At 45.3% G+C, this 26,385-nt stretch overlaps 2 protein-coding genes across 2 annotated transcripts in view; one reads left to right on the forward strand and one right to left on the reverse strand.

Annotated features, from left to right (window-relative positions):
- Window positions 1-9,853, reverse strand: part of LOC102462555 (zona pellucida-binding protein 1-like) — a 56,501-nt gene extending 46,648 nt beyond the window's left edge. The window contains exon 1 of the mRNA XM_075921585.2: window positions 9,723-9,853. Coding sequence (XP_075777700.2) covers window positions 9,723-9,804 — 82 coding nt within the window. The 5' untranslated portion in view covers window positions 9,805-9,853. The remainder of the gene's footprint in view (window positions 1-9,722) is intronic.
- A 7,511-nt stretch (window positions 9,854-17,364) lies between these two features.
- The window catches only part of GLIPR2 (GLI pathogenesis related 2), a 44,629-nt gene continuing 35,608 nt past the window's right edge, over window positions 17,365-26,385 (forward strand). The window contains exon 1 of the mRNA XM_006113037.5: window positions 17,365-17,538. Within this exon, the coding sequence (XP_006113099.1) occupies window positions 17,526-17,538 (13 nt within the window). The 5' untranslated portion in view covers window positions 17,365-17,525. The remainder of the gene's footprint in view (window positions 17,539-26,385) is intronic.

The raw sequence follows: 26,385 nt of genomic DNA on the forward strand, positions 1-26,385 counted from the left end.
ATGCTGGTCCAGCACAGAAGCATAAGGATTTTGTGCAAAAGGGCGTTTTTGCGCAAAATGGAAGCGGCTACACTGCTTCTTTTTGCGCAAAAACCTTTTGAGCAAAAAGCATAGGCAGAAATTATGCTAATGACATTGTGACTCATGCTAATGAGTCCATCATTAGCATACTCTCTGCCGCAAAAACCTGTAGAGTAGACAAAGCCTAGTAGTGAACTTGAGTTCTTAATCAAGCTTTAGCGATTTTTTTTCAATTCAGTTTTTATCATTACCCTTCATTTACAATCTTTCAGACATTTTAAATCCCTACAACACAGATTATATCCTCCTTGATTTCAATTAATATTGAGTATAAGATTTCTTAACACTCTCAGACACTTATAATGCCAGAGGATGTTCTTAGAACAGCTGATACATTCTTAAAAGCTATTCTTAAAGGGTCTGTCTACACAGCAAAGTTATTTTGAAATAAGAGCCCTTATTTTGAAATAACTATCCTAGCGTCTACACAGCTATTCCGTTATTTCGAAATTAATTCAAAATAGCAGAGCGCTTATTTTGAATTTGGTAAACGTCATTCCACAAGGAATAATGCCAAATTTGAAATAGCTATTTCAAAATAAGTGCTATATAGACACTTATATCGAAATAGGGGGCCTCCAGCCTTCTCAGGATGCCCTGGTGGCCACTCCAGCCTCAACCAAGAACACTCCTCTCCCTCCCCGCTTCCCCAGAACTCTTAAGGGGTAGACTCTGGCCACAGTGTCTATGCCAACACCAAGCCTGCCAGCCCAGAGCCAGCAGTCACTGCTCCTGACCCAGTGGCCCCAAAACACGAGCCAGCAAGCCACTGGCAGCCAGCCCTCCACCGCTCTCCAGGAGTAGTCTGCCAGCTTCCAGGAGCCTGCCAGGGCCTGGAGAAGGCGGGCGCCTTCCTGGTCCAGGGTGGAGATCATGGACCTTATTCAGGTTTGGGGGGGGATGCCCCCAATGTCCATGATCTCCGCACTAGACGGAGGAACACAGCCGTCTATGGCAAGATAGCTGCCAGCCTGACCACCAAAGCCCACATGCAAACCCAGGAGCAGGTTTGCATGAAAATCAAGTTGGTCCAGCGAGACCCCCAACCCTGAGCCCTGAGCTTCTCCTCCCGCTTCTTTCCCTTGCTTCCCCCTTCCAGCTCCCTCGTCCCTGATTTTCCTCTCCCCTCTCCCACTCTCTCTCTTCTCTCTCCCGCCTCCTTTCCCCAGTCTCACCAGAGTTTCATTCCCTCCACCCCAGTTTGGTTAAATAAAGAGAGTTTGTGTTCATGAAAATACATGTATTTTATTTTACATCAGGAAGGGAAGTTAGGGAGGGGTAAGTGGAAGGACGTGAGGGAGGAATGAGGCACAAGCCCTCAATGGGGCAGACCAGGGAGGCTCTTAGTGCTCCTCAGGGTGGAAGCTCTCCCACAGGGACTCCTGGATACTGACAGCACCCCAATGGACCTCCCGGATGGCAGCCTGCAGAAGGTGCAGCCAGGCTCGCAGCAATGCATCCACGAGAAGCACCAGAGTGCCCAGGAGCAGCTCTGGCTCCATGTTGCAGAGTGCTGTGGTGTCCTGAGTGAGAGCAACCAGAGCATACAGAGACAAAATGCTTTGCAGTCCCTCATCGAGGTAGGCAAGCAAGCAGGGAAAGCTGAGAACCCGCTGTCCAGGGGGAGTCCCTTTAAGCACAGGCCTCAGATAGCCTCAGGCAGCAGCCACACAAAGTAACTTCTGACCTGATGCCCTGCCGGAACTGGTTCCAGCCGGCCTTAAATGCGATTCAGCGTCCGCTCAGTGTGGATGCACTATTTCGAAATAGCAAAATGCTATTTCGAAATGCATTTTTGTGTGTAGACGCGTTATTTCAAAATTAGATATTTCGAAATAACGCTGTAGTGTAGATATACTCAAACTGCTGTATCTCGGTGTGCTAACAGTAACTTATTCTGCTCTTATTCTGTCCCTTTCTTATAGCTTCTATATTCACATTTAATTATCTTTCTTTTTTTCTAAGTACAATACAAGTTTGTTTTTAACCTCAAATCTGAGTATCCTCAAAGTCACAGTGCTACATCTTATTTGTTGTGTAATGTTTCACAATTATTATGTTCATATTTGTCTAATAGTATCGAAAATTGCCCAGCCTTCTTCCACACCGTTGGGTTTTCTTATTTCATCTGATCAGATCTGAAAGGAGACCAAATCATTGAAGTAAAGGAATTTGTCAACTGGGCACTCTTCTGCACCAAGTGCTCTGTAGCAGCTGCTCATCATTTTTCCTCCATTTTTCATTCTTTTTATTTATTTAGCCAATGTATTTCAGTATCAATATCTTCATTTGATTGACTTATTCTTGGTTCTGGACATCTAATACCCCTGTCATCTGAAGAAGTAGGTTGTGCCCACGAAAGCTCACGATACCATCTACATGTTTTGTTAGTCTTTAAGGTGCTACTACACTATTTGTTGTTTTTTATGTTTTTCCTGTTATAGATTAACTTGGCTACCCCTCTGAATATCTTCATTGTCTAACTGTAGCTTGCTGTAATACTATAAACATATTTAAGATATTCAAATTTCAGAGAAAAATAGAATTAGCTGGATAATGTGTAATATTTCAGCTACCAAGACCTAATTATGTTGCAGGCATAAAAAAAGGCAGATAATTGAACTGTGGGAACAACATACTAGTAGTGGTTTTCAAACTACAGGTCATGACCTGCTACGGGGTTGTAGAATATCAGGCACCAGGTCTCCTTGCTAGAGGGAGCTCAGGTGACTAGTGGGGTACTAAGGCAGGCTACCTGTCTGTCCTGACACTGCAGATTGTGCTGCCTCCCAGAAGCAGCCAGCAGCATACCTGGTTCCTAGGTGGGAAGCGGGGGACAGTGTACAGGCCTAAGAACTAACTCTGCACTCCCATTGGCTGGGAACCTGCTGCTGGCTGCTTCTGGGGCTCAGCATGGTCTGTGGTGCCAGAAGAGGTGGGAAGCCTGCCTTAGCACCCCCCACTGCATCACTGACCAGGGGCTGCTCAAGGTAAGCCCCTTCTGATCCCCCTCAAAGCTGGAGCCCCCTCCTGCTTCCCAAAGCTCTCATCCACTGCCCCGCCTTGGAGTCCACACTCTAGTCAAATTATGTTGAGTCACTGGCATCAACAATTTTCTTCAATTGGATCATGAGAAAAAAAGGTTGAAAACCACTGTACTAAAGAATATAGCACTGAAAACCATATAGTCTTTTATCTGTCAGGACCACCTGGCACTGAGGTTGCAAACAATATATCTGGGCCAATATCTGGTAGGAAAGTTAAAGTCATCATGATCCATATTAGTATAAAAAATGTGCAGAATGCTAAGTATAGAATTAATATAAGTCTAAAATATAGTTATAAAGTAAATTTGTCACTTTTCAGAGGGATGATTTGGAAAATACAATCTACTATATATTTGATAGAGTATGTCTCTTCAAGAACTCTTCCTAAATGGTAAACTCTATAATCACTAAATTTGGTATACTGCTTCCTCTTATAACTTAAAGCAAGGTGTGGTTGTGCCAGGAAAATGGGATGTGCCTGGAATGGGATTGCTTCTCATAAAATGATACAGAAAAGAGACAGATTCACGTGGCAGGTGAAAGGGGCTGAAGAGAGGGTGAGGGGAAGGCTGAAGCTTCCCTCCCCACAGATTTGTATGGAGACATTGTTGGCTGTTCTCCTTCATCAGGGAGCAAGGGGAAAGTGCACAGTCTGCTGCACTCATCACTCTGGCTGGGGAATCCAGGGGACAGAAGAGCTGTGCAGTTTGCTTTCACTCCCTGACAGGGACAGGAAGAGGAAGAGCAAGCATGCCTGATACAAATCTTAGGAAGGGGGGCTCAGCCCCCCTGCTCGCTGCACTCACCTGCCCCCACACACACTCACTCCCCTGTCCTGAGCCCCTCCTCTAACCTCCATTACCCACAGCCCTCTGCCCCAACCCCTTAATGACCCAAGCAACACTGGGTAAATGTGCTAGTTCCATATAAGTACACTTCAAATCTGGAAAAAAGGAGCAGATCACCTAGGCTGACTAAAAATTAGCCAGTAATGCTGTATAAATCAACCACAGCATAATGCGGTGGTTACTTAAGAGAACAAAAACGCAACATTTTAGCTCCTCTTGATTTCATCAAGTCAATATTTCAACACTTAAAAGCTCAATTCTAGCAAAACCAGCATGCTAATCAAATACTCCACCATCTAGTTTGTGCATGAGGAATCTTTGAAGTTATGTTGGGTCCTTCTGCATGGAATAAGAGACTGATGACTTAATAATGCAATAGCCTAATACAATTAAACACACTAACTATACACAATACTGAACAAGTTAAATATGTGACCTAAATTAAATGTAGTTTTAAAATAGCTTTCTGGTTACAAGAATTGATTCCTGACAGAGTAATTTCCTATGTAATCTGATAGTCCAGTTCTTTATGACAGAGGACATTGTGCATTCACAGTTAAAATTATATCTTAATATTTTAGATGTTAAATTAAGTTAAACGACAAACAGAGAAAACTTATACTTTCAAACATACTGGCAATTCTAGTTACAAAAATGTTGTATATTTCAGTGAGAATTTATATGAAGAGTAATCCATGTACTGCTAGACATAACTATTTATATATTAAGATACATAGTTTTAATCTTCAAAGTGTTGTACAAGCTTCAACAAACATAGTAATTTAATCATCAGCACAATGGGGTTTTATGTTGTATGTAAAATTTTCTGTCTAAAATGGTGCAAACATTCCAAATAAAAGGAAGAGGGCTTAATAAGAAAATTCTATAAAAAGACAAAATAATAAAGGAATCCTGGGAAGTTATGTATTAAAGACAGATCAGAATAAGACAGAAGGATCAAAGGTCTTTGCTGAGTCACCGCTCTTAACTATAAGAAGTTATAACATTTAATATCTCTTATTTATAGCAACAACGACACTAGAGTCAATTTAATGGTGAATGCAGTCATGATAGGTATTTCAACCCTTTCCTCATGGTACACCCAAAATAAGTCATTCTTGTCTAACCTCCAATACAGTAAGTAGGAATGCAACCAAAAAGAGACAGAGCTCAAACCAATGCAAAAGCCCTGACTCTCTAATACCATTACTCTGTTTTGTTTTTGGTTGGTTAGTTAGTTAGTATAACTTAAATTAGAGTAAAAACAGCATAACAGTATGGAGAATCAGGCCCCATATTTCTTATTTTTATCAGACAAAAATCAGTAACATCCAGATCTGAAAAGCTGCCTTTCTCTAGATTTGTAAATGTTCAAAGTTTCATGCTGATTCAACAGCTGTATCATCTCCTCTTTCTCTGAATATCACAGCCAATTCGGCCCCTTAAATGGAGATGTAACTGAATTGTGGTGGTACAAGACCTATTTCTGTAGGGTCTTGGCTCATAACTAGGATTCCTAGCTGCTACTTTAATAAAAATAATAATCATGGGAACATTTACGGTGAGACACTGTAGGTGAATTCTGATGCCTCTTGAAAACTGATTCTGATCTCACTTGCAGCAATATATATGTAACAGTAACTCTACCAAAGTTAAAAGCAGTACTTGGTTATAAGCAGGATTTCTGGTTTTAGGGGCTTATTCATTTCATGTATTCAGTGTTTATATTTTGCAATTTTGAGGGGGGCGGTTAGGTGTCAAAAATCAGATTTTCTTTAGAACTTTCTCTTGGTATATACTGTAATGGGTAGTAGTCTTTTTGTAATGTTCTCTAATCAGGTCCACTGCCAGAGAGAAGGGGGTGTTGCCCCAGGGCCCTGTAGAAGAAGAGGGAGGCTAAAAAGCACATCTGCCTTCTGGAAGAGGATGGCACTCCATCACAGATCCGGTGAAGTTGTGTGAGCAGGCGAGTTCTACACTATCGTACTCTCCCTGGATCCGACTGACACACTGGGTCTCTGCAGTTCTGCACCTTCCCCTGGAAGAGGTAGGGCAGGGCCTGATGTGCCTGAACATACAGGTCCATGTCTTCTGCCTCCAGATCCTGCAGGAGCTTCTCTATGATGCAGGTACTCCAGCGTGAGCACGTTAGCGCACACTTTCCTCTGTTGCTTCCAAGGGCTCCAACATGACCAGCAGTTCCTTTATCTCCATCAAAGAGGTCTTCTATTAGACCTCTCCAAGCTGTCGGTCTTCTACCAGGTCCTTCTCCATACCTGGAAGCTGCTTTGGGTGACCAGGTCTTTGATGGGCTCCAAGAGGGGCAGACCTCCTTGCAGAGCTCCTGCTACACAATCTACAACTCCATGTGCAAGTGGCAGTGTCTCTTTTTCTTCTTATCAGTTAGAGGCCACCCCTGCTATACACAGTAATTACACACAGTTAAGTTACCACACAGCTCTTCCTAAGCAAACACATTTATTCTTCTAGGATCAGAGGCTGGTCCTAGCAGAAGTCAACAGGATCAGAGACCTCTTGGATTATGACTGGGGAGACTGGGTGGATCCCGTTACTCAGTGCATGGAGATCGCTGTCCTTCATACTTCCCTGCTTGTACTTCAGGAAGTGAGGGATGCTTTACTGACTGTTACTTGGATATACTTCTACCAGATTGTGCATCCTGCCCACTTCTCACCCCTGGCCCACTGGATCTCTCCATTGGCCCCCTAACCCCATGATCCTTCCCAGCCAGGTGAGCACATAACGCAAGCCAGGTGAGCACATTGCAGACGGTATCCTTTCAAATTGCATCAAAGAACCATCTGAACATGATTGTGCTTCACATGCTTCACTTCCCCACTCTTGTATCTCACCAAGATATGAAATCATGGGACCTTTCACCAGTGGTGGACAGTAGGGAACCCCTATGGGACAGTTTGTACTCACCCTTAGTCCCGCAGCTAATTTCTCAAATCCCAACTGTGTTTCAAGGTTTACATTACATCCCTTGGCTGCCTGCTTGAGGATACACACTCACAAAGTCTTTAGCGCTAATCTTCTCTGGGATTTTAAAATGAAAACAGAATAATTCTAGGGTATTCAAATTATGCTTTAACCAGTTTGATAACCTCAAGGTCTGAATATCAAGGATAGAGAAAAACAATTGAACCAACCACTAATGATAATGGAGAATATAAATGATATATCATGCAGTCATGTGTCTGTTTACTTGTGAGCAAGGACAAATGATTCCCACATTTTGATCACTAAACAAGGCTGAAAAGACATGAAAACCAGAGTATCATATATAAAGCCCACATTATATCCCACTGAATATAACTGAAGCACTTCTGAATTTAATTTAACCATACTCCTAATTTGTGAGGGATTATCCATTTTGTTTAATTGATAGAAAGAGGGATATTTTCAAAGATAGGACTATGAAGTTCTGTGAGTATGCTACAACAGAAAGCATAACTCCATAACGTTTCGATCAAATGGGTTACCTATATGGTACCAAAAGTATATAATTTTTCTATTAAATTGTAAGATTATATAGCACATTATATACATTTAATTGTATGAAAAATAAAATGGGTTGAAAATTAATAGCTTTCTGCCAAAAGAGAGTTTTGAGTCAAAAGACAGAATCCCACAAACATTGGACAAAAAACAAAAAAGGAAGGTATGGTTCCAATCTAAATGCTTCCCAAAGTGACCTGCTTCCCAGTCCCAATTGTTTAATAATCATGAATGGTTTAAAATAATGAGATATTCAAAATACATATTTTTGGGTTATTCCTATTTGCCATCTGTTTTTGAACCTTTATTGTACATTTGGAACATTTATTTAAGCTTTTCTTGAGACCAGGTGGGCTAAAAATTTACCAGGGAGGGGGGTAGTTACATGCAGAGTGTTTCATATAAGAACTCAAGGAACTGAGGTGGGGATACTGGAGCCTGCCAGGTGAGGAAGTGCAGAGAGGGGGCATATGAGGTCACTCCATTTAGCAATTAAAATTTAGGTAGGGATACATGGACCTGGAGCACCCCAAGAAGGGATGTTAAAATGCCATTATTTTCCTAATCAATTAGTCAACAGAGTTAGTCGACAGTGCTCAGTCTGGCTAGTGCCGGTTCACAGCACAATCTCCTCAACTGCGGCTCTGTATTGCACAGCCTAGGGAAGCTGCTGCGTAAGGTGCTGAGTTGGTCCCAGCTCCACACATTTCTTTTCATTCATCAGCGCGCACGCACGCGCGCACACACACACACACACACACACACACACACACACACACCCCCCAGGCTGAAAGAAAAGAAATGCACGAAGCAGGGACTGACTTGGTGCCTTTGTGTGTGGCTTCCCTAGACTGTGCAATGCTAAGTGGCAGCTAGTATCTGTGTGTGTGGGTACGTCTACACTTGCTCCCTAGTTCGAACTAGGGATGCAAATGTAGCCGACCGAAATTGCTAAAGAAGCGGGGATTTAAATATCCCGTGCTTCATAAGCATAATCTCCCTCGCGCACCATTGTGCTCGCCAGCTGATTCGAACCAAGAAGTGCGCACCAGGACGCGTTAGTCCAAATCAAACCCCTTGGTTCGAGCTAATGTTACTCTTCAAAAAATGAGGAGTAATGTTAGTTCGAACCAAGGGGTTTGACTCGAACTAATGCGGCCTGGTCCACACTTCCTGGTTCGAATCAGCTGGTGAGCGGAATGGTGTGTGGGCAAGATTATGCTTATGATCAAGTGTAGCCATACTGCGCACGTGCGCGTGTATGTGTGTGATGAACAAAAAGAAACATGTGAAGGGACTGCTGACCCAGCGCAGCACCTTCACCTGCCAGCTTCTCTCAGCTGTACAATGCAGCGGCTGGGGGAATGTGACTAATCGATAGTGCTAATCGTTAAGCTCCTGTTTATCTGTCAGTTGACTAGTCAATTAGTCGCTAACATCCCTCCCTACCCAATGCTACCAAGAGTCACCTATGGTTTGAGGCTTGGAAAAAACACTTAGATAAAACTGAGAACTGTAGCAGTGCAGATGTGTTTTTTTGAACATGAGCAATGACTCTGGCAAAAGAAAAGTTCACCGTTGGTCCATGGAGAGGGGAGGAGGGGACTAACCACAAATGGATCAGAGCTGAAGAGAGGAGCAATGAGAAAAAGGACAAAGTTTCGGGACTGCGGCGGGGGTGCTGAAAGTGGAAGCCGCGTCATGTGGTTTTTATTACGACTACAGGCCAGCGGGAGCTCCTGCACTCCAGCCCCCGCAGTAAGAGCGGGGCAAAGGAGGGAAGCCGCGCCCGTGGAGCCACGGCGCGGCGCAGGCGGCGGGGATGACGAGCCTGTTGGGCCGAGCGTTGAGGGGCGAGTGAGGGAAACACCCGACAGCGAAGCGGCCTCGAGCAACTCGCAGGAGGCTGCGTCTCGGCGCTGCGGGGGAGGGGCGCTGGCGCCGCCGGGCGGGCCCCGCTGCCCAGGGGCCGGTTCCCCTTCAGCCGGTCCTCCCGCTCCCCCGCCCGGGACCGCAGCGCGCGGCGGGGCGGCCCCTAGCGGCGGAGCGACGCGCGCGCCCGCTTGGGCCATCAGCGGGGCCGCGGCGCCGGCCCGAGCCAGTGAAGCGCGCCCGGAAGCCACGGGGACGCGCACGCCTGTCACTCGGGAGAGGCGCCGCCTCGCTCCCTGGTCGCTAGGGGCGGGCGGTGCTGCCCCCCCCTCCTCCCCGGGCCGCTACTCACCCGCCGCCCCCGGGAGCAGCAGCGCCGCGGCCGCCAGCGAGAGAAAGACCCAGCCTGGCCGCGGAGGGGCCGTTAGCTCCATGGCGCCGCGCGCTCCCCGCCTCGCGCCGAAGTCCCCCCGGTAACAGAACGCGAGGAGCTTTCGGAGCGCGCGCGCCGAGGGGGCAGAAGAGCGAGCGAGCCTGCGCAGGGGCTGCTGCGAGCGCTGTGGCTACGCGCGTGCCAGCCCCCTCCGCGCAGCGCCAGGGGTAACATGTTGCCTGGTCGGGCGCAAGCTGCCCTTGTTCCAGCGGGGGAAGTTGCACCGCTGCGAATCCCCGTTTATGGTGGCACAGCACAGGCTGCACGAAATGTGGGACTGGATGGGACAAGGGGACTGCATGGAGTCCTGGACATTCAGCCACCCGTACAGTGGGGCAACCAAAGCAAACCTGCCAGACCAGTGTCTTTCAGGCTTGTGTTTGGTCTTGTATAAAACCCAAGTTTCACTTCCCTTAGAAATGACTTGCGTACAAAATCAGACATAAATATACAAAAATGCCACCGCATATTATTACTGAAAAAATACCGTTTTCATTACATTACATCATATATTAAAATACAAATATTGTACAAGGTGTACCTCCAAAAACCGGCACTCTCTGGTCCAGCAACAGCCCTGTTCTTGCTGGACTATGGATGCTCCTGGAGCAGAGAGCCTGGGAGCCTAAGGGCAGGAGGGCCAGCAGGGCAGTGCAATAGAGTTGGCAGCCTGGCTGAAGGCAGCATGGCAGGGCTCGAGCCCTGCGGCAGCCCCTGGAAGTGCTGGGCTGAATTCCCACAGCAGGAGCCAGAGCCTGTGCTGCCAAAGGAGCAGGCAGAAGCTCGGCAGCAATAGTCCATGTAAGCTGAGCACTCATGCAGCTGCCCAGGAAAGATTCAGGTGCTGCACAGCCAATCAGCAGAGCACCTGCAGCTGGCAGCTTTTTTCTACTGTAGGTGCACATCCACACATGCTTCTGTGTAAAGAACAAAATGTATTCCACACATGGATGGAAACAAACAGAGGGAACACTGTCAAGCAGCCCAGCCAAGTTGGGGGGCAGCCCAGCCAAGTTGGGGGGCAGCCCCTGCCTGTTGGGGGCTGGTGACAGGAGACCTGCTCATGTCCAGCAAATTATCTTGTTCGGGACTAGTCAGATCCTATCGGTGCCAGGCAAGGGACGTCCAACCTGTACTTACATTCCAGTTTATAGAGCAATATAAACAAGTTGTATGTTAATTTGAACTGACTTTGGTAGTGTTTTTTATGTAGCTTGTAAAACTAGGCAAATATCTTGCTGAGTTGATGAAACCCCAAAAGATTGCATATCCCCAAAGATATGGGTATCCCTGGTTAAGCACCACTTTGTTAAACTTCAACTGATGGCTTTGTCTAACTTCTTTAAAAACATCAATGACAGAACTGCACAACTTCCCTTGCAAGGTTATTTTAGAGCTTAACTACCTTTACATTTAGCAAGATTTTCCTAATGGCTAATGTACATCACCCTTGCTGTACACTATGTCTATTATTTCTCGCCTTACCTTAAGTGGACATGGAGACCAATTGAATATGCGTTTCCTTATAGCATCCCTTAAATGAGTTTAATGAGTGTCAGGTCCTCCTCCATCTTTTCTTATAGGGCAGGTTTTCTAAATGCTTTATAATTTTGGTGATGTCCTCTGGACTCCCTCCAATTTATCCATTTTTTCCCTAAAGTGTAATACCTGGAATTCAACAGAGCTACAGCTGAGACCTAACCATTGAGTAGAACAGAACAGTTACTGCCTATATTTTACATGCAACACTCCTATTAATATGACCCAGAATTAAATATGCTCACTGGAATACATTGCCTAGTTTTGAATTCTCCATCATTAGAGATTTTTAAGAGCAGGTTAAACAGACAAGTTTCAAATGGTCTAAATCCGTGGTCCCCAACACGGTGCCTGCGGGCGCCATGGCGCCCGCGGGGGCATTTGCATGTGCCCACCAGGTGCTCAGGGCTGGCCTGGCCCCAGGCACATGGCGCGGCGCTTGCGGGGAGAGTTGGCCCCGGGTGCGCGGTGCTTGCGGGGGGGGGAAGCGCTGGCCCCGGGCGCACGGCGCTTGCGGGGGGGAAGCGCTGGCCCCGGGTGCGCGGCGCTTGCGGGGGGGGGGGGAAGCGCCGGCCCCGGGCGCGCGGGGGGGAGGGGGTGAAGCGCCGGCCCCGGGCGTGCACCGCTTGCGGGGAGGGGAGCGGCAGCCCCGGGCACGTGGCTACGGGGGGGCCCCGGGCGCGTGGCTACGGGGGGGCCCCGGCCCCAGACGCGTGGCTATGGGGGGGCCCCAGCCCCGGGCATGCGGCTATAGGGGCGGCCGCCCCCAGGCATGCGGCTATGGCGGGGGCGCCCCCAGGCGCGCAAGTGTCCCCACCCCTTGGCGCCCGGCGGGCGAACGGCCACGCCCCCGGCGCCCGACAACCTCAAAAGGTTGGGGACCACTGGTCTAAATAATACTTAGTCCTGCCATGGGTGCAGGGTACTCTCCAATGTCCCTTCCAGTCCGATGTTTCTACGTTATACTTAAAAAACAACAAATAGTTTAGTAGCACTTTAAAGACTAACCGAACATGTAGATGGTATCATGAGCGTTTGTGGGCACAGCCCACTTCTTCAGATGACCGGGGCGTTGGAAGTCTAGAACCAAGAATAAACGAAGGGGGGAAGAGAGAAGGAAAAATATTTGGGGGGGAGGGAAGACAGTGGGTAGATAAGTTTCAAAGGAATAGCCAAGCCAGTCTAACAGGAAAAACTTAAAAAACAACCAATAGTCTATTAGCACCTTAAAGACTAAATAGTTAAAAGAGGCTGATAAGAATCATTAGTATGCACTAAGGATGCAAAAAACTAGTCGATATCTCCCTCCCCCCCCCAGCTGCCTCTATAATATAGTGACAACACTGCACAGTGGCGCTGCCACTTTAAAAACCCCCAGGTGGCTTTTTAAAGGGGCAGCTGCTGCCTGTGCACCTTTCAGAGGGACAGCCATGGAGTGTGGGGTCAGCTGGGGAGGGGGACTCCCCAGCTGATCCTGGGCTCCCCGCAGCATTTCCCCGGAATATCCCAGGCTCCATGCAGCGCTGCCCTATTGAAATGCCACCGTGGAGTTTCAAAGGGGAGGTGCACATGATTAATCACGATTAAATTTTTTAATCACGTGATTAATAGTGATTACATTTTTTAATCACTTGACAGCCCTAATTAAAACACCACCAACTGCTGGTGCTTGTCTATATCAGCATTGTTATAACCTATAAAACTTCTTTGGTGTTAACAATTACTAGAAGATTTTCAGGGGGAAAAAGCTAGTTTAGACATTTGTGAGGCCCATAGTGACAAAGCAAAAAAACAAACAAACAAACATTAAATGAATCCTAGGCTGAACCTGTTTTTTAAAACAGGACAAGCAAGATGTCAAGGCTATTCCCCACTCTGGATATTGTGATAATCTAGTTCAGGGCTACTTAACACGCGGCCTGCAGGCCAAATGCGGCCCGCAGCCTGTTTGCGGCCCACAGTATGGTTTGGGTTTATATGGGGTGCAACACGCGGCCTGCGGGTGGGACCCAAAACAAAAAAGTAGTCAATATAATGGTCTTCTGTTGATATGAGTTTTAATGGTTAAATTCCTGAACTGTCATTGCTCATTAAAAGTGCTGTTGTATGGGTGGAAATTGGGTAAATATTGCATTTTATTAATAGCAGCAGAACTGACTTAAATGATGCCTGCGTGTTGTGTAGTCTTGCCTTAATTTTTTTATTTATGTCCATCAGTGTGAAATAACCTATTTACATATATTTGCACATATATATTTGCATGTATATGCAACCACACTTAAGTTGCGGCCTTCGGCATGTGCTGCGAGTATCATTGTGGCTCCTGGGGCTTCCAAAGTTGAGTAGCCCTGCTCTAGTCGGACCTCCTGCTCAACACAAGCCATAGAACTATAACGTAATAATTCGTAAAGCATATGTTTTATAAAAACCACCATGACTACTAGTAAATTATTCCAATGATTAATAACTCTCACTATTAAAGAATTATGCCTCGTTTCCAGTCTGAATTTTTCTAGTTTCAATTTCTAGCCATTGGATTGTGTTAAACCTTTTTCTGTTAGATTGAAGAGCTTAATAGCAAATGTTTGTTTCCTATGTAGGTACTTACAGACTAGTTGTTATTTCAGATGAAGTCCTTCTCTGGCCAAAGATGTCCTTTCTGACCTGGCTCCAGCAGTTCTCCTTCACCCCTGTTGTTACAAAGTCTCAGAGGGGTAGCCGTGTTAGTCTGTAACTTTAAAAACTATGAGTAGTACTGTTGTGCATCTGCACTGTAGATCAAAATCAGATATGCAATTTGAGCTATGTGTATCTTATTTTGATCTTATTTCGAAATAGCTTATTTCATAATTTGGCGCTGTTTACACAGCATTTATTTCAAAATAAATCACTATTCCAAAATGTCCTGTACAGGAACGTCAGAATAGCGAGTGAGTTATATTTCAAAATAACGGGTACACTCAAAAGATGCACCATCTCTTCTCCTAGGCACTACACGTGCCCCATTCCTTTTCAAAGGCTATGCCACTGCTTACATCATCCCCTCCTCTTTCCATCGTTTGCTCTTCCCCATTCTCGCTCACTTTCAATGAGCTGGGGCACGGGGTTGGGGTGTGGAAGGGGCAATAGGCTCTGGGTTGTGAATGCGGGCTCCAGGTGGGCCCAGAAATGAGGGGTTCAGAGAGCAGGAGAGAGCTCAAGGCTGGGCAGAGAGTTGGGGTGTGGGGAAGAGGTGAGCACTCTGGTTCCAGCTGAAGTTGAGGACTCTGGGGTGGCGTGATGGATGAGAGGTTTGGGGTGCAGGAGCGGGTTCCAAACTGGGGTAGGTTTGGGATGCAGGGTCCCAGTGGCACTTACTGTGACTGCCAGGTCCCTGTAGCCTCAAGGCATATAGGTGGCCAGGGATATTCCCCTGCGCTGGTCTCACACCCACAGGTGCTCACCCTGCACTTGCAGGCACATCCACACCTCTCCCTCCAGCTCTTATTGGTCACAGAACAGAGCCATCACTGGGGACCGTGGGAGTGCAAAGAGCTTCCCAGCTCCTGACCACTCCAGCTTCCGTGATCAGTATGAAAGCAGAGTAGGTAGGAAGCCTGCCTTTGTCCCCAGGCCGTCCTGACCAGACTTTTAATGGCTCTTTTTGATCAGGTGTTCCAGTCAAAAACCAGATGTCCACAATTCTACAAGACTCTCTGCCCAAGAGGCTGCTGGAACATTGTATAAAAGACTCTTGGGACCTGATTCTTTCATCTCACATCTGCTTGATACTTTAGGCAGGGAATGCTTGAATTGAAAGACTGAAGGTCTCATCTGGATCACCCTGAATATGAACATTCAGGGGTGGACTAATTCTGGGGGAAAAAAATACAACTACAAAGCATTCATTTCTACTATGAAACTAAACTAATCTCAGAACTGTATTCATGTCTATATGTATACTGATGTTTTAATCAAAATTCACTCTTTTGAAATAAATTTTAGTTATTAAGAATTGGCTGCAAGCATATATTTGGGTAAGATCCAATATTCATTAACTTTGGAGGTAATGTGTCCAATCTTTTGGGATTTGTAGAACTTTCTTACACCTTAAATAACATTTTCACTGAGCTTCATCCTATTTGACTTGGTTGTCTGGATGGAAGCCCAATGCTGGGTTGCCATAAGGGAACTGTGTTTTGGCTTCTGTTCAACCAATAAGTTATTATAGATACTATTTCATATTGGCTTGGTAAATCTAAACATTGGAATATCCCCCAGCTTTGGGGGTTGTCTGTCCCATTCTTTGCAATTTGTCCTGAGTAACCTCAATGTGTTCCCCATGAAACACTGGTCTCACTCTAAAATAATGTAGTCCAAGGGTTCTCAGTCCTTTTCTTTTTGAGGCCCCCCTCACCATGCTATAAAAACTCCAGGGTCCTGTGGGGGAGGCAGGAGACTGGGGGCCCGGCCAGGGTGGGCCCTCAGGCATAGGCATATATTGACTTCTATTTGGGAGTGGGGGAGGGCAGCAGGGTTTGGTTCAGCTCCACATAGCAGGGTCAAGAGAGACACCTCCTGACTCACCTCAGCTGGTCACCCAACCTGTCTAGGTTCTGTGTGGTGGGAATTCAGCTCAAAAAATTGAAAACCACTCAGGATACAGAGAGGAGGTATCTAGGGCTGTGGCGGGGGAGGGGAGAATGGGTGAGTAATTCAGGACATAGGTACTGGCTTCTCCAGGTCTGGGGGCTGCTCAAACCCCAGCTCTCTTCCAGGCCCCCCAACCTCTTCTCCCAAGCCTCCCTCCCTTATCTTGCAAGGTTCCCTTTACTCTGCATGGCAACACAGCCCTGAAGCTGTTTAATGAGCTCTGCCCAGGTTTTCAAATAAGTGCAGCAGCCCTGAAAGGGTTCATTAAGCAGCTGTGCTCCTGCACAGCTTAGCAGAAACCCTGCCAGCCTACTCTTCCTGCTTTTCCTCCCTTGAATGTGAGCCATCCCTGCATTCCCCTCTTCTTCCTAGAGCCTTGTGGAGGTCACAAAACAGCTGATTGTGGTGGGCAGGAGGTGCTGGGAGGGAGAGGGAGGAGTTGAACAATAGGGTCACTAGTTGGTGGGAGGGAGTTGGACTCCATGGAGCACCCACAGAGTCAGTTCTCATGCCTCAGGGTGTAGGAGGAGGGTAAATCGGGGGCTGTGTGCAGGCAGGGGGTAGCTCAGGGTGTAGGGAGGGAGTAGCTAGAGGCTGTAAGCCAGAAGGGCTCCCTGTGTGGTCTCAGCTGGCCACTTGCTGACTGTGTGAGCTAAGGAGCAGCCCTGATCCTGGGCACTAGCAGCAGGAGATGTGTCTGCCTGTTGCACTGCACCAGCCAGAGCAGCAGCGACCTGCACTGCTTGACTTCAGCTTCCTGCTTCTGCCCTGGCCAGGAGGTAGGGCCTTGAAGGCAGGGAGAGGAGGAAGTGGTGTGGTGTAAAGCTGCCTTAGGGTCTGCACTGCTCTAGCACTGCAGGGAGAGGGGCAACCAGTGCTTTGGAAGTTTGAGCTCCAGTCCAGGCAGGGGCGCTGGGATTCCTGGCTTCAGCTCCCAGCTTCAGCACTGGAGCAGTGGGCATCAGGGCTTCAGCCCCCACGGTCGGGGTACTAAGCCTCAGGATTTCAGTTTAGTAGCAGATGGTCACTGAGGCTCTGGCTCTGGGTTCCAGTTGCAAGGTCCTATGACACCACCATCCTTCCCCCCCCCCCCTCGGAAAGGGCTTGAGGCCTGACAGGGGGCCACGGACTTGCAGCTGAGAATCACTCCTGTGGTAGGGGATAGCTCAAGGTGCAGGGTGGAGGTAGGTAGGGGGATATTTTGTTGTAACAACTTAATGTATCAGAAATGGTTCGCATTACTGAACTAAATTGCCATGCGATTCCACATGATGTTTTTTGAACTGCTTCCAAGAGAAATAACCCCTGACCCTACCAGTAATCTTGCTTTGAAAAAAAAATGCTTCCTTTTTCCTTATAAGGCATGGGTCGGATCTTGAGTGGGTGTAGTTATACTTTCATTCTGCTGTGAGCTCACTCTATCACTGCTCTGCAGGCTGAGTCTGCAGACTTGGAGCTGTAGGAAAATTACAGTCAGATCAAACACTTCAATTGCTTTCAGATAAATTTTATCAATAGAAGCCGCTTCAGGGAACAATCAAGAACGTGATCATGGGAAAATCAGGTTGGTGAAAGTTTATTGAGCTTCTGAACATTTAATCTGTAGTTTATGTAAGCAAAGCTTGTATGCTAAGATCCTTCCTTGTGCTTTAAGAATTGCAAAACTGTTAATAGTATGAGCTAACTGCTTTTATGCATACAGTAACCCAGAAGCAGTTTCTTTGTTTTGTGTCAAATGTTTTCATTAGATTTAAAAATACCATGCAGAGTTTACAAGATAAAACCACTTACCATAATATATATAGATTAAGGCTATGTCTAGACTGGCATGATTTTCTGCAAATGCTTTTAATGGAAAAGTTTTTCCGTTAAAAGCATTTGCAGAAAAGAGCATTTGGCACGGTCGCTTTTCTGCAAAAGCACTTTTTGCGGAAAAGCATCCGTGGTGCCAATCTAGACGCGGTTTTGCGCAAGAAAGCCCTGATCGCCATTTTCGCCATCGGTGCTTTTTTGCGCAAAACAGTTTTTAGCTGTCTACACTGGCCCTCTTGCGCAAAAACATTTCCGGAAAAGGGCTTTTGCCCAAACGGGAACATCAAAGCATTTGCGCAAGAAGCACTGATTTCGGACAGTAGAACGTCAGTTCTTTTGCGCAAAATCAAGCGACCAGTGTAGACAGCTGGCAAGTTTTTGCACAAAAGCAGTAGCTTTTGCCGTAAACCTTGCCAGTCTAGACGCAGCCTATAGTGATGCTAATAATTAAGGCAACTTTGTTGGACTAACTATACAGTACTTGAAGCAGGATCTTTCTAATTACAAGCACTCTACTTTTGAAACTGCAGTTTGGTTTGTGTCTCCCTAAGCATAACTGAAGTAAATTATGTACTGTCATAAACATGCTTAAGTATTTTTTGCCTAGATGATCATATTCCAGAAACCATTAGGATCAGACTTTGGCTACAATTCAGCAGAATATAGTCTCTGGCTCTGCAGGATTCATAGGTTTGGGACAAATCAACCCTGGATGAAGAGGGAGCATGGGCTAAGGGGGAGCCTGGGGCAAGAGCCTGAAGCCCTGCGACTGGGGAATAGAGCCTGCTAGAGCTGAAGCCCACGGCCCACCACTTTCAGGAAGGTGGGGAAACTCACACTGGTCTCCTGTTCCTACTGTGTTTGTGGCTCCAGAATGGTGCAGGGATCAATCCCTGCTGGCCAATCAACTGTGGGGGAGGGGTTGCTGCTGTCCCACTCCTCACTCACTATGCAGGAGGCTGTAATGGCAAAGCTCCTGGTGGCCAGAGGCGGCCATGATGGTTGCATTTTAGAAATGCTGATGGCCCCCTCTGCATGGCTGAAGGCTGTGGACCTAGTTCTGAAATCTCTTATGCTGGTGTAGATCTGAACAAATACCGCTGAAGTCACTGGAAATATACTTCTTACATCAAGATGCATTCACACTGATATATATTAGTTATCAGATTTATGAAGTTGATGGAGATTTGCTTATTATGATCAATTAAGTCTATTAATGTGGGGATATGTGTCTTACATGGTTGATTTAATATATGTTAGAAGAATCTGAAAAGGCTCATGCCCCCAAAGATACTAAGCTATCTAACTGAAACTGCATTTCAGAGAAGGGGAAGAACAACATTTTAAAGATTAATGCTCAATTTATAAACACTGGTCACAGGAGCTGGAACCCAAACATGGCAGAAGGGGAATTCTGACTAGTAAAATAGCTTTGAGATTGTGAAATAGATTTCCCTTTAATACAAGTAGGAAACTTGAACAAAAATGCTCTGAGCATACACCAAGCCTGATCTCAATCATTGTGTCCCCCTGGAGGACACACGGGGGAAGTTCTCTCTAGTCCATGTGGGGGATATTGACTGTTCTGAGAAAAAGGCCTAGTAGTGCTTGGAAAATCTCACATGTATAGCTGAATAATTTCTTTTCGCTTCTATGACAGGTACTAATTCTAGCAGCAAACAATGGACACCAATAAATGGCATATGTAGGGCACTGAAACCAGAACAGAGGACTTTCAGTTCTGAAAAATGCAGGCCTCTCCCAGTTAATCTCAAGAAACATCTTCGTTAGTTGTCATCTGTGATAGGACTTTTTGGCCTTATCTGTTTATTGGGAGTTGAATTGGGCCTTTAAACCTTTAAAAGCCATACACAAGGTCGAAACCACTAAGCATCCAAAATTGGGATCAAATTTTCAAACAGCTTATACTGAGTGCTGAGGAAGTGGGTCTGGCCCACAAAAGCTCATCGTCTAATAAACCATCTTGTTAGTCTTTAAAGTGCTACATTGTCCTGCATTTTGCTGAGTGCTGAAGTCTTTTGCAAATCTGGTCATAGAAGATGAGACAACAAAAAACTGAGCAGAGCATAATCCATCCAGTAGAGGGAAATAAGATACAGAAATGTCAGATGTTACATGGCTAGCATGTAAGTGCTGTTTGTAGACACATGTCCCTGAAGTCTGCAGATGTTTTCAAATGGAATAAGTTCTTAGTAAATATGTTTGTAAAGTCAACACCCATCCTGATTCAGCAATTCCAAGTTTAACTATTTTTATGTTGGAATAACTCTTTTAAGATAGAATAAAAAGAACAATCATCAGATAATTTAACAACCCAGTGAGACACCAATCAAGATTGTTTAATTTGGCAAAAGTGATGGAAATCAAAAAATGTGTTTATCTTGACATGAACACGGGCTATGTTTGAATACTGGCAACTCTAGGTGATGAGAATAATCATCATCATAAATATGTTTGTTTCCCTGACACTTATTATTGAGCATCAGTTGTGGCTTTTATTCTGAAATAAAAAATTAGTAAGAGACTGGAAATGTAAATTTGCCAACCTTGTCAGTTTCTTATGTATAGTTTTTAAGTAATCATTATATAAATACTTCCCAGAAATAGATTTTCTTTGATTACTAAATAGGTGGTGGTATTACGCCTTGTGAATCAACAGTGAGTGACCCAGCATGTTGACAATGGGCAGTGTGTTTTCCTAGGGAAGCTTTCAGATGAGAGATCTAACTGAGGTCCTCCTAGATGGTGCCACACACCCTGCCTGAAGAGGTTTCCATTATAAACAGAGTTTACATTTTGGTTCAATGGTTCTCACCACTCCCACTGTATAAATTATTCTAGTATCTTTGGAGATCCTGATAGACACCATCTATCACTGAAAATCTTCCAGGCGTAAGAGTAAAAGTGTTATCCCTCTGTCGTAGCCCTGTTTCCTCTTAGGCTACATCTAGACTGGCATGATTTTCCGGAAATGCTTTTAATGGAAAAGTTTTCCGTTAAAAGCATTTTCGGAAAAGAGCGTCTAGATTGGCACGGACGCTTTTCCGCAAAAGCACTTTTTGCGGAAAAGCGTCCGTGGCCAATCTAGACGCGTTTTTGCGCAAAAAATCCCTGATCACCATTTTTGCGATCGGGGCTTTTTTGCGCAAAACAAATCTCAGCTGTCTACACTAGCCCTTTTGCGCAACGGGAGCAACATAGTATTTCCGCAAAAAGCACTGATTTCTTACAGTAGGAAGTCAATACTTTTGCGGATATTCAAGTGGCCAGTGTAGACAGCTGACAAGTTTTTCTGGAAAAGCGGCTGATTTTCCGGAAAAACTGGCCAGTCTAGACACAGCTTTAGGGTATGTCTGCACTGCATTCCTCTTTCGAGAGAGGAATGCAAATGAAGCGCGGATTTGAATTTCCCGCTCTTAATTTGCATAATCGCATCTGGCTGCTATTTCAAAATACCCTATTTCGAGATAAAAAATGCTGTGTAGACATGGTTATTTTGAGAACAAACCCTTCTTTCGAAATTACCCTTACTCCTTATAAAATACCAGAAGTATCCTGAAATAGCTACCCCGCATCTACACGAGATGCCCATTATTTTGAAATATTTTTCAAAATAACAGGCATGCTATTTTGCTATCCAAGTAAACCTTGTTGCACGATGGATAAGGGATGGCTCGAAATAGCATGTTATTTCAAAATTTGGTCCTGTGTAGATGCACCAAATTTTAAAATAAGCTATTTCAAAATAGATTTGAAATAAGGTACGCGCTTTGCATAGAGCAAATTGCGTATCTTACTTCGAGTTTAGGAGGCCTTATAGACCTCAGTGAATGTTGCCTCCTCATCAGATGCTAACTAAATCTGTTTATAGGCTCCCTCTAACACAGAGGTGGGGAACCTTTTTTGGATCAGGGGCTGCTGACCCACAGAAAAATCAGTCAAGGGCCGCACGCAAGTGAGAAACAAACAAAAAAACCCTCACTGATGTGGCCCGAACAGAGAGACATTCCCCTCACCCACCAAAGCTTAGAGGGGCCTAGGCTAGTGGATTTTGTGTGCTCCAGCCCCACAGTGGAGCAGGGGCTTGGAGTGCCGGTATGGGCTCCTCAGTGCTGGGGGGGATCTGAGTCTCAGGGAGCAGATCCAGGTAAGGGGCCTTAGGTTCCCCACCCTGCTCTAACAAGTCAAAGCTAAATAGAATCATAGAACCATAGAGCTGGAAGAGACCACAGAAGGTCATCAAGTCCAGCCCCCTGCTCTAGGCAGGACCAATCCCAACTAAATCAACCCAGCCAGGGCTTTGTCAAGCCGAGACTTAAACACCTCTAGCCATGGAGACTCCACTACTTCCCTAGGTAACCCATTCCAGTGCTTCACCACCCTCCTAGTGAAATAGTTTTTCCTAATATCCAACCTAGACCTCTCCCACCGCAACTTGAGACCATTCCTCCTTGTTCTGCCATCTGTCACTACTGAGAACAGCCTTTCTCCATCCTCTTTGGAACCTCCCTTCAGGAGGTTGAAGGCTGCTATCAAATCCCCCCTCACTCTTCTCTTCTGCAGACTAAACAGACCCAACTCCCTCAGCCTCTCCTTGTAGGTCATATGCTCCAGCCCCCTAATCACTTAACCCCTATCTCCTCAACAAATCAATTTGTGCTGGCCATCTCACAACCTTCCAGTAGGAATCAGGATCCTGGGAGGAGGTTTCTACTCATCCCCTTCTCAGCTGTTGATAGGGCAGTATTGGCAGGCAGTTTCCACACAAGCAGAACTTTCAACTGTAAGTAGAGCTGTACAATAATTTTTCATTTAAGAGTAAATTCACCACAACATGCCTTTTTGGAAGCACCCAAATTGTTTATGAATTGAGGTCAAATTTGGCAAAAAGATTGACGAGGGGAGGGAGGATCCAGAAAACAAAAATTTTTTAAATGTTGAAATGTTTTGAATGGACATTTCAGGAAGGAAATGAAGATTTGACTTCACAGTTTGATTTGCACACATAGGGACAGGCTGCTGCCCAGCCATGCTGAGCCCTGGCGGCTGGCATGGGGACCCCCTGGCAGGGCAGCCGGGGCTGGGCAGGGACTGCCACTACTCAGGTGGCTTGGGTGGAATGAGGGGGCAAGGCAGGAAAAGCCCTCCGAGATGGAGTCAGTGCCCTGCTGCTTTCAGCACCGCCTGTCCCTGGGTCGGTCCCCTCTTTCGCTTGTGCTCCTTGCCCCCTTCTTCCCTTTCCCTTCCTTTCTTCTCCATCTTCCCCTGGTTCCCCTGTTGTGTGCATACAGATGCAATGTAAAACAATATGTGTCTGTGGCACTTAACTTCCATAATAAACATGCAAATACATAATTACCATAATGAATATGCAAATGTGTCTATACTGGTCCACCAAAAGTTTTTTAATGAGTTTGTTGGTCTGCGCTATAAAAAAGGTTGGGAACCACTGGCCTAAGATACTCCCAGCACTCTGTCACTTCTCCCAGTTACAGTTCTTTTGTTTTGAATTCTGACTCATAGCTTACAGAATGATATGTAAGACGAAATATCTCTACTGAGTCGCTCTTTATCGAACCTCTCCCAACAAGATGTTATTGTGTACCACATTAACAAAATTATTTCAAAGAGCAGCTGGTGACATATCCCCGGGGCCATCAGGAATGGAACACACTCAAAGAAACAAACAAACAAAAAAGCTGCTCTCAGAGCCTAGAAAGTGGGAAGAAAAGGAAGAGAAAGGAAGTGTCAGTTTTGCAACATTCTTTCACCCCTTCACCAAGGACATTTTTTTAGAAGCTTTTTTTATGAGTTCTCAGCAAGGATCAAGTTCCTCAGAGCCTAGGGGTGGGGCTGGCAACCAGTTGCTCTCTGAAACATCATTACCAGCTGGCCCTACAGACATCCAACTGAGTCTCTTATGGGAATTAATGCTGCAGAGCCCATACGCGGCTACAAGTGCACAGCTGCAGCAGATTCAGCTACCGAAATCTTGCTGACCTAGGGTCAGCAGCAAAAGAGATTTGCCTACCTCTTGTGTGGTAATGTCTTGTGAAGAAGTATCAAGAGATTCTCTTCCTTTCAGAGCCCCAGGATTCCCGGAGTTCAAAGTTGTCCCCCCGCTCTCCCAAAAGAATGATTCCCTGGAAATGTAGATAAAATCTGGGGAGTTTCCCCAGCCGATGTGCTTCCAATGAGTTATTTTTATGGGAGGGGATATTCTAGTTCTGACAGGAGAGTTTTTATATGTTTAATGTTTTAAAATGATCATTCAGGAAGGCAGTCTGACTACTACGCTAGGAATTTAGAAATATAGCTAGTAGGGCTTCAAAAATCCACTCACCCGCAGACAATAGCAATATTTGCATCAATTTCTGCAGAACTGCAGCTTACAGTTTTTAAAAATGCCCTTAACGTTTCAAACAAAACGTTCTAAATATGATTCCATACAGTGATAATCTGTCAACAGGTTCAGAAAGACAGATATAGCAGCCACACCACTGTTTGGAAATGGTGCTCTATAGAAGAGGCGTAGTTATAGTTGCTGCTGTAAGGAATAAGTTTCTTTGGCCAGGCTCTGAACTGAGTGGCTCATTGATTTTGGTGGTGGTGGTGGTTTTGGTTTGTTTGTTTGTTTGTTTTGTTCCATACGCAAATGGGGAGAGAGGGGAAACAGAAACTGAACTCTTGGTTTTTTCTTGAAATAAAAAAAAGGAATTGGAGTTAAAACAGAACACTCTGATTGTCAGTTTGAATTGATGTTTCCAATTCAAACTGGAATGGAATGAGGTTTAACTGGTAATTCGAAGTAAGGGGTTTATTTCGGAATTGCCCTTCTCTGCCGCTTGTAGACGTGGGCAGGTCTTTTGGGCTAGTCTATTTCCAAAATGGCAACTGCCCGGGAACATGCTAATGAAGTGCGGGATATTTTAATCCCTCGCTTCAGTCGCCCTCATTAGCCTCCCTAGTTCGAACTAGGGGGCTAGTGTAGACATACCCAAGGAGATTATCACAAGTTCACTAGAGACCCGACCTGTTTATTTTCTGAGAAACCCGATGCACACAAGTTACCTAATTCATTTTCTATGTTTGCATGTTTCATAGAACCAGAGTTGATAGAAGATGATTTAGTTTTTGTTATTAGCAACTAAATGTTCATGTTCAGGAAAATTAGGGCAATTGAAAATCTTAGACATGTTAATTCCTCTTATTGCCTAAGGATCTTTCTATACAAGAGGTTAGGGAATAGAAAAATGTGCTTTTTAAAAATCAAGCTACTTATCTCAATTAAAAGCACACTCACTTGCTTCTAGTCTGTTCTTTGTGTGGAAAGGCCCTTTATCAAACAAAGGATTATAGATGCTATATTTAAAAAAATCAGTAAGACAGCATTCCTAATCAGCAAACAGATCTTGGCCTACAGCATTTTCTTACACTTCACAAAACTCCTTTAACTTCAACAGGGTTAAAGTGCAAGAGAGTATAGAAGTTGGCTCTAATTTTGCACAGCACTTGAACTTTAAATGTGAGACTCACCTATGTTGCAGTAAATTGTGGCATGTCTCCAGTTCTTCCTGTTTGTTGAAGGTTGACTGCAGCCCACCTGTGCTCAAAATTGATAAATGCTCAGAGGAGTCACAGGCAAGCAATTTAAAAGAGCAAGACACTTGTTTGCAGTTCTATCTCATGGTTTTTCATCAAGGAGAACTGCAAGACATCCTTTCTTTGCTCCGTGCTCCTAATTCAAAGGGAAACTGTTTCAACAAGCTAATAAGGCACCAAGAAAAAAAATTCCTTTATTAAAATTAGGTGAACGTTATTCATCCAAGAAATGAGTCTTCAGACAGTGTTGCCAAGTATACAGAGAAGTGGACTAGGATTTAGACCTAGCTTTTGTTTCCAACTCCGCCACTGGTTTGCTGGGTGACCTTGTGCAGGTTACTTTAATGTTGGGCTTTGGGTTCTCCATCCATGATATGGAGATAATGATATTTATCTCCTTTGTAATTTTTTGTTTTGTTTTTTGTTTTTGCAATCTACAAATGAAAAATGCTATATGAAAGGAAGCTATTATTTATTAATACAATGGTATTTGTTTTTTGCTCATGTGAGTTTGACTTAGACATAATCACTACTTCATATGCACTTGAGAATCAGAAGTTTGGGTTGGGGAAGAGTGTGCTATTTTGAATGTGCGCCGTGCAGACCTAAGATGACCATTCAGGTATGTCGTCATGGTAGCAGGCGTAGCGTTTGTTGCAAAAACTACTAATAGGCCCGTAGTCATACAGATACTATCTGACTGCTGTGATCTGGTCTTCTGGGCTTTGTTGTCACTTGTTTTTGAGTGTTCTGTGTTTTCTGACTCTGGAGTGAGGTAGGTCACATAAATGCTAGCTAGCTGGGGGAGTACTTCATAGTTCCAGTTTCATAGTGCTGCAAAACTCCAGGGATGTGGGTGGGCAAGGTAGACTACCCACTCCTTTTGAAGACTCATCCATGGATTTAGAGAATGGCAGACTGGTTCCCCCGCCCTTGAGTTGCCTTTCCCTACTGTCTACCTCACGGGAAGTACCAG

Source organism: Pelodiscus sinensis, chromosome 2 (assembly GCF_052426305.1).
Source record: "Pelodiscus sinensis isolate ZL-2025 chromosome 2, ASM5242630v1, whole genome shotgun sequence".
Lineage (NCBI taxonomy): Eukaryota > Metazoa > Chordata > Testudines > Trionychidae > Pelodiscus > Pelodiscus sinensis.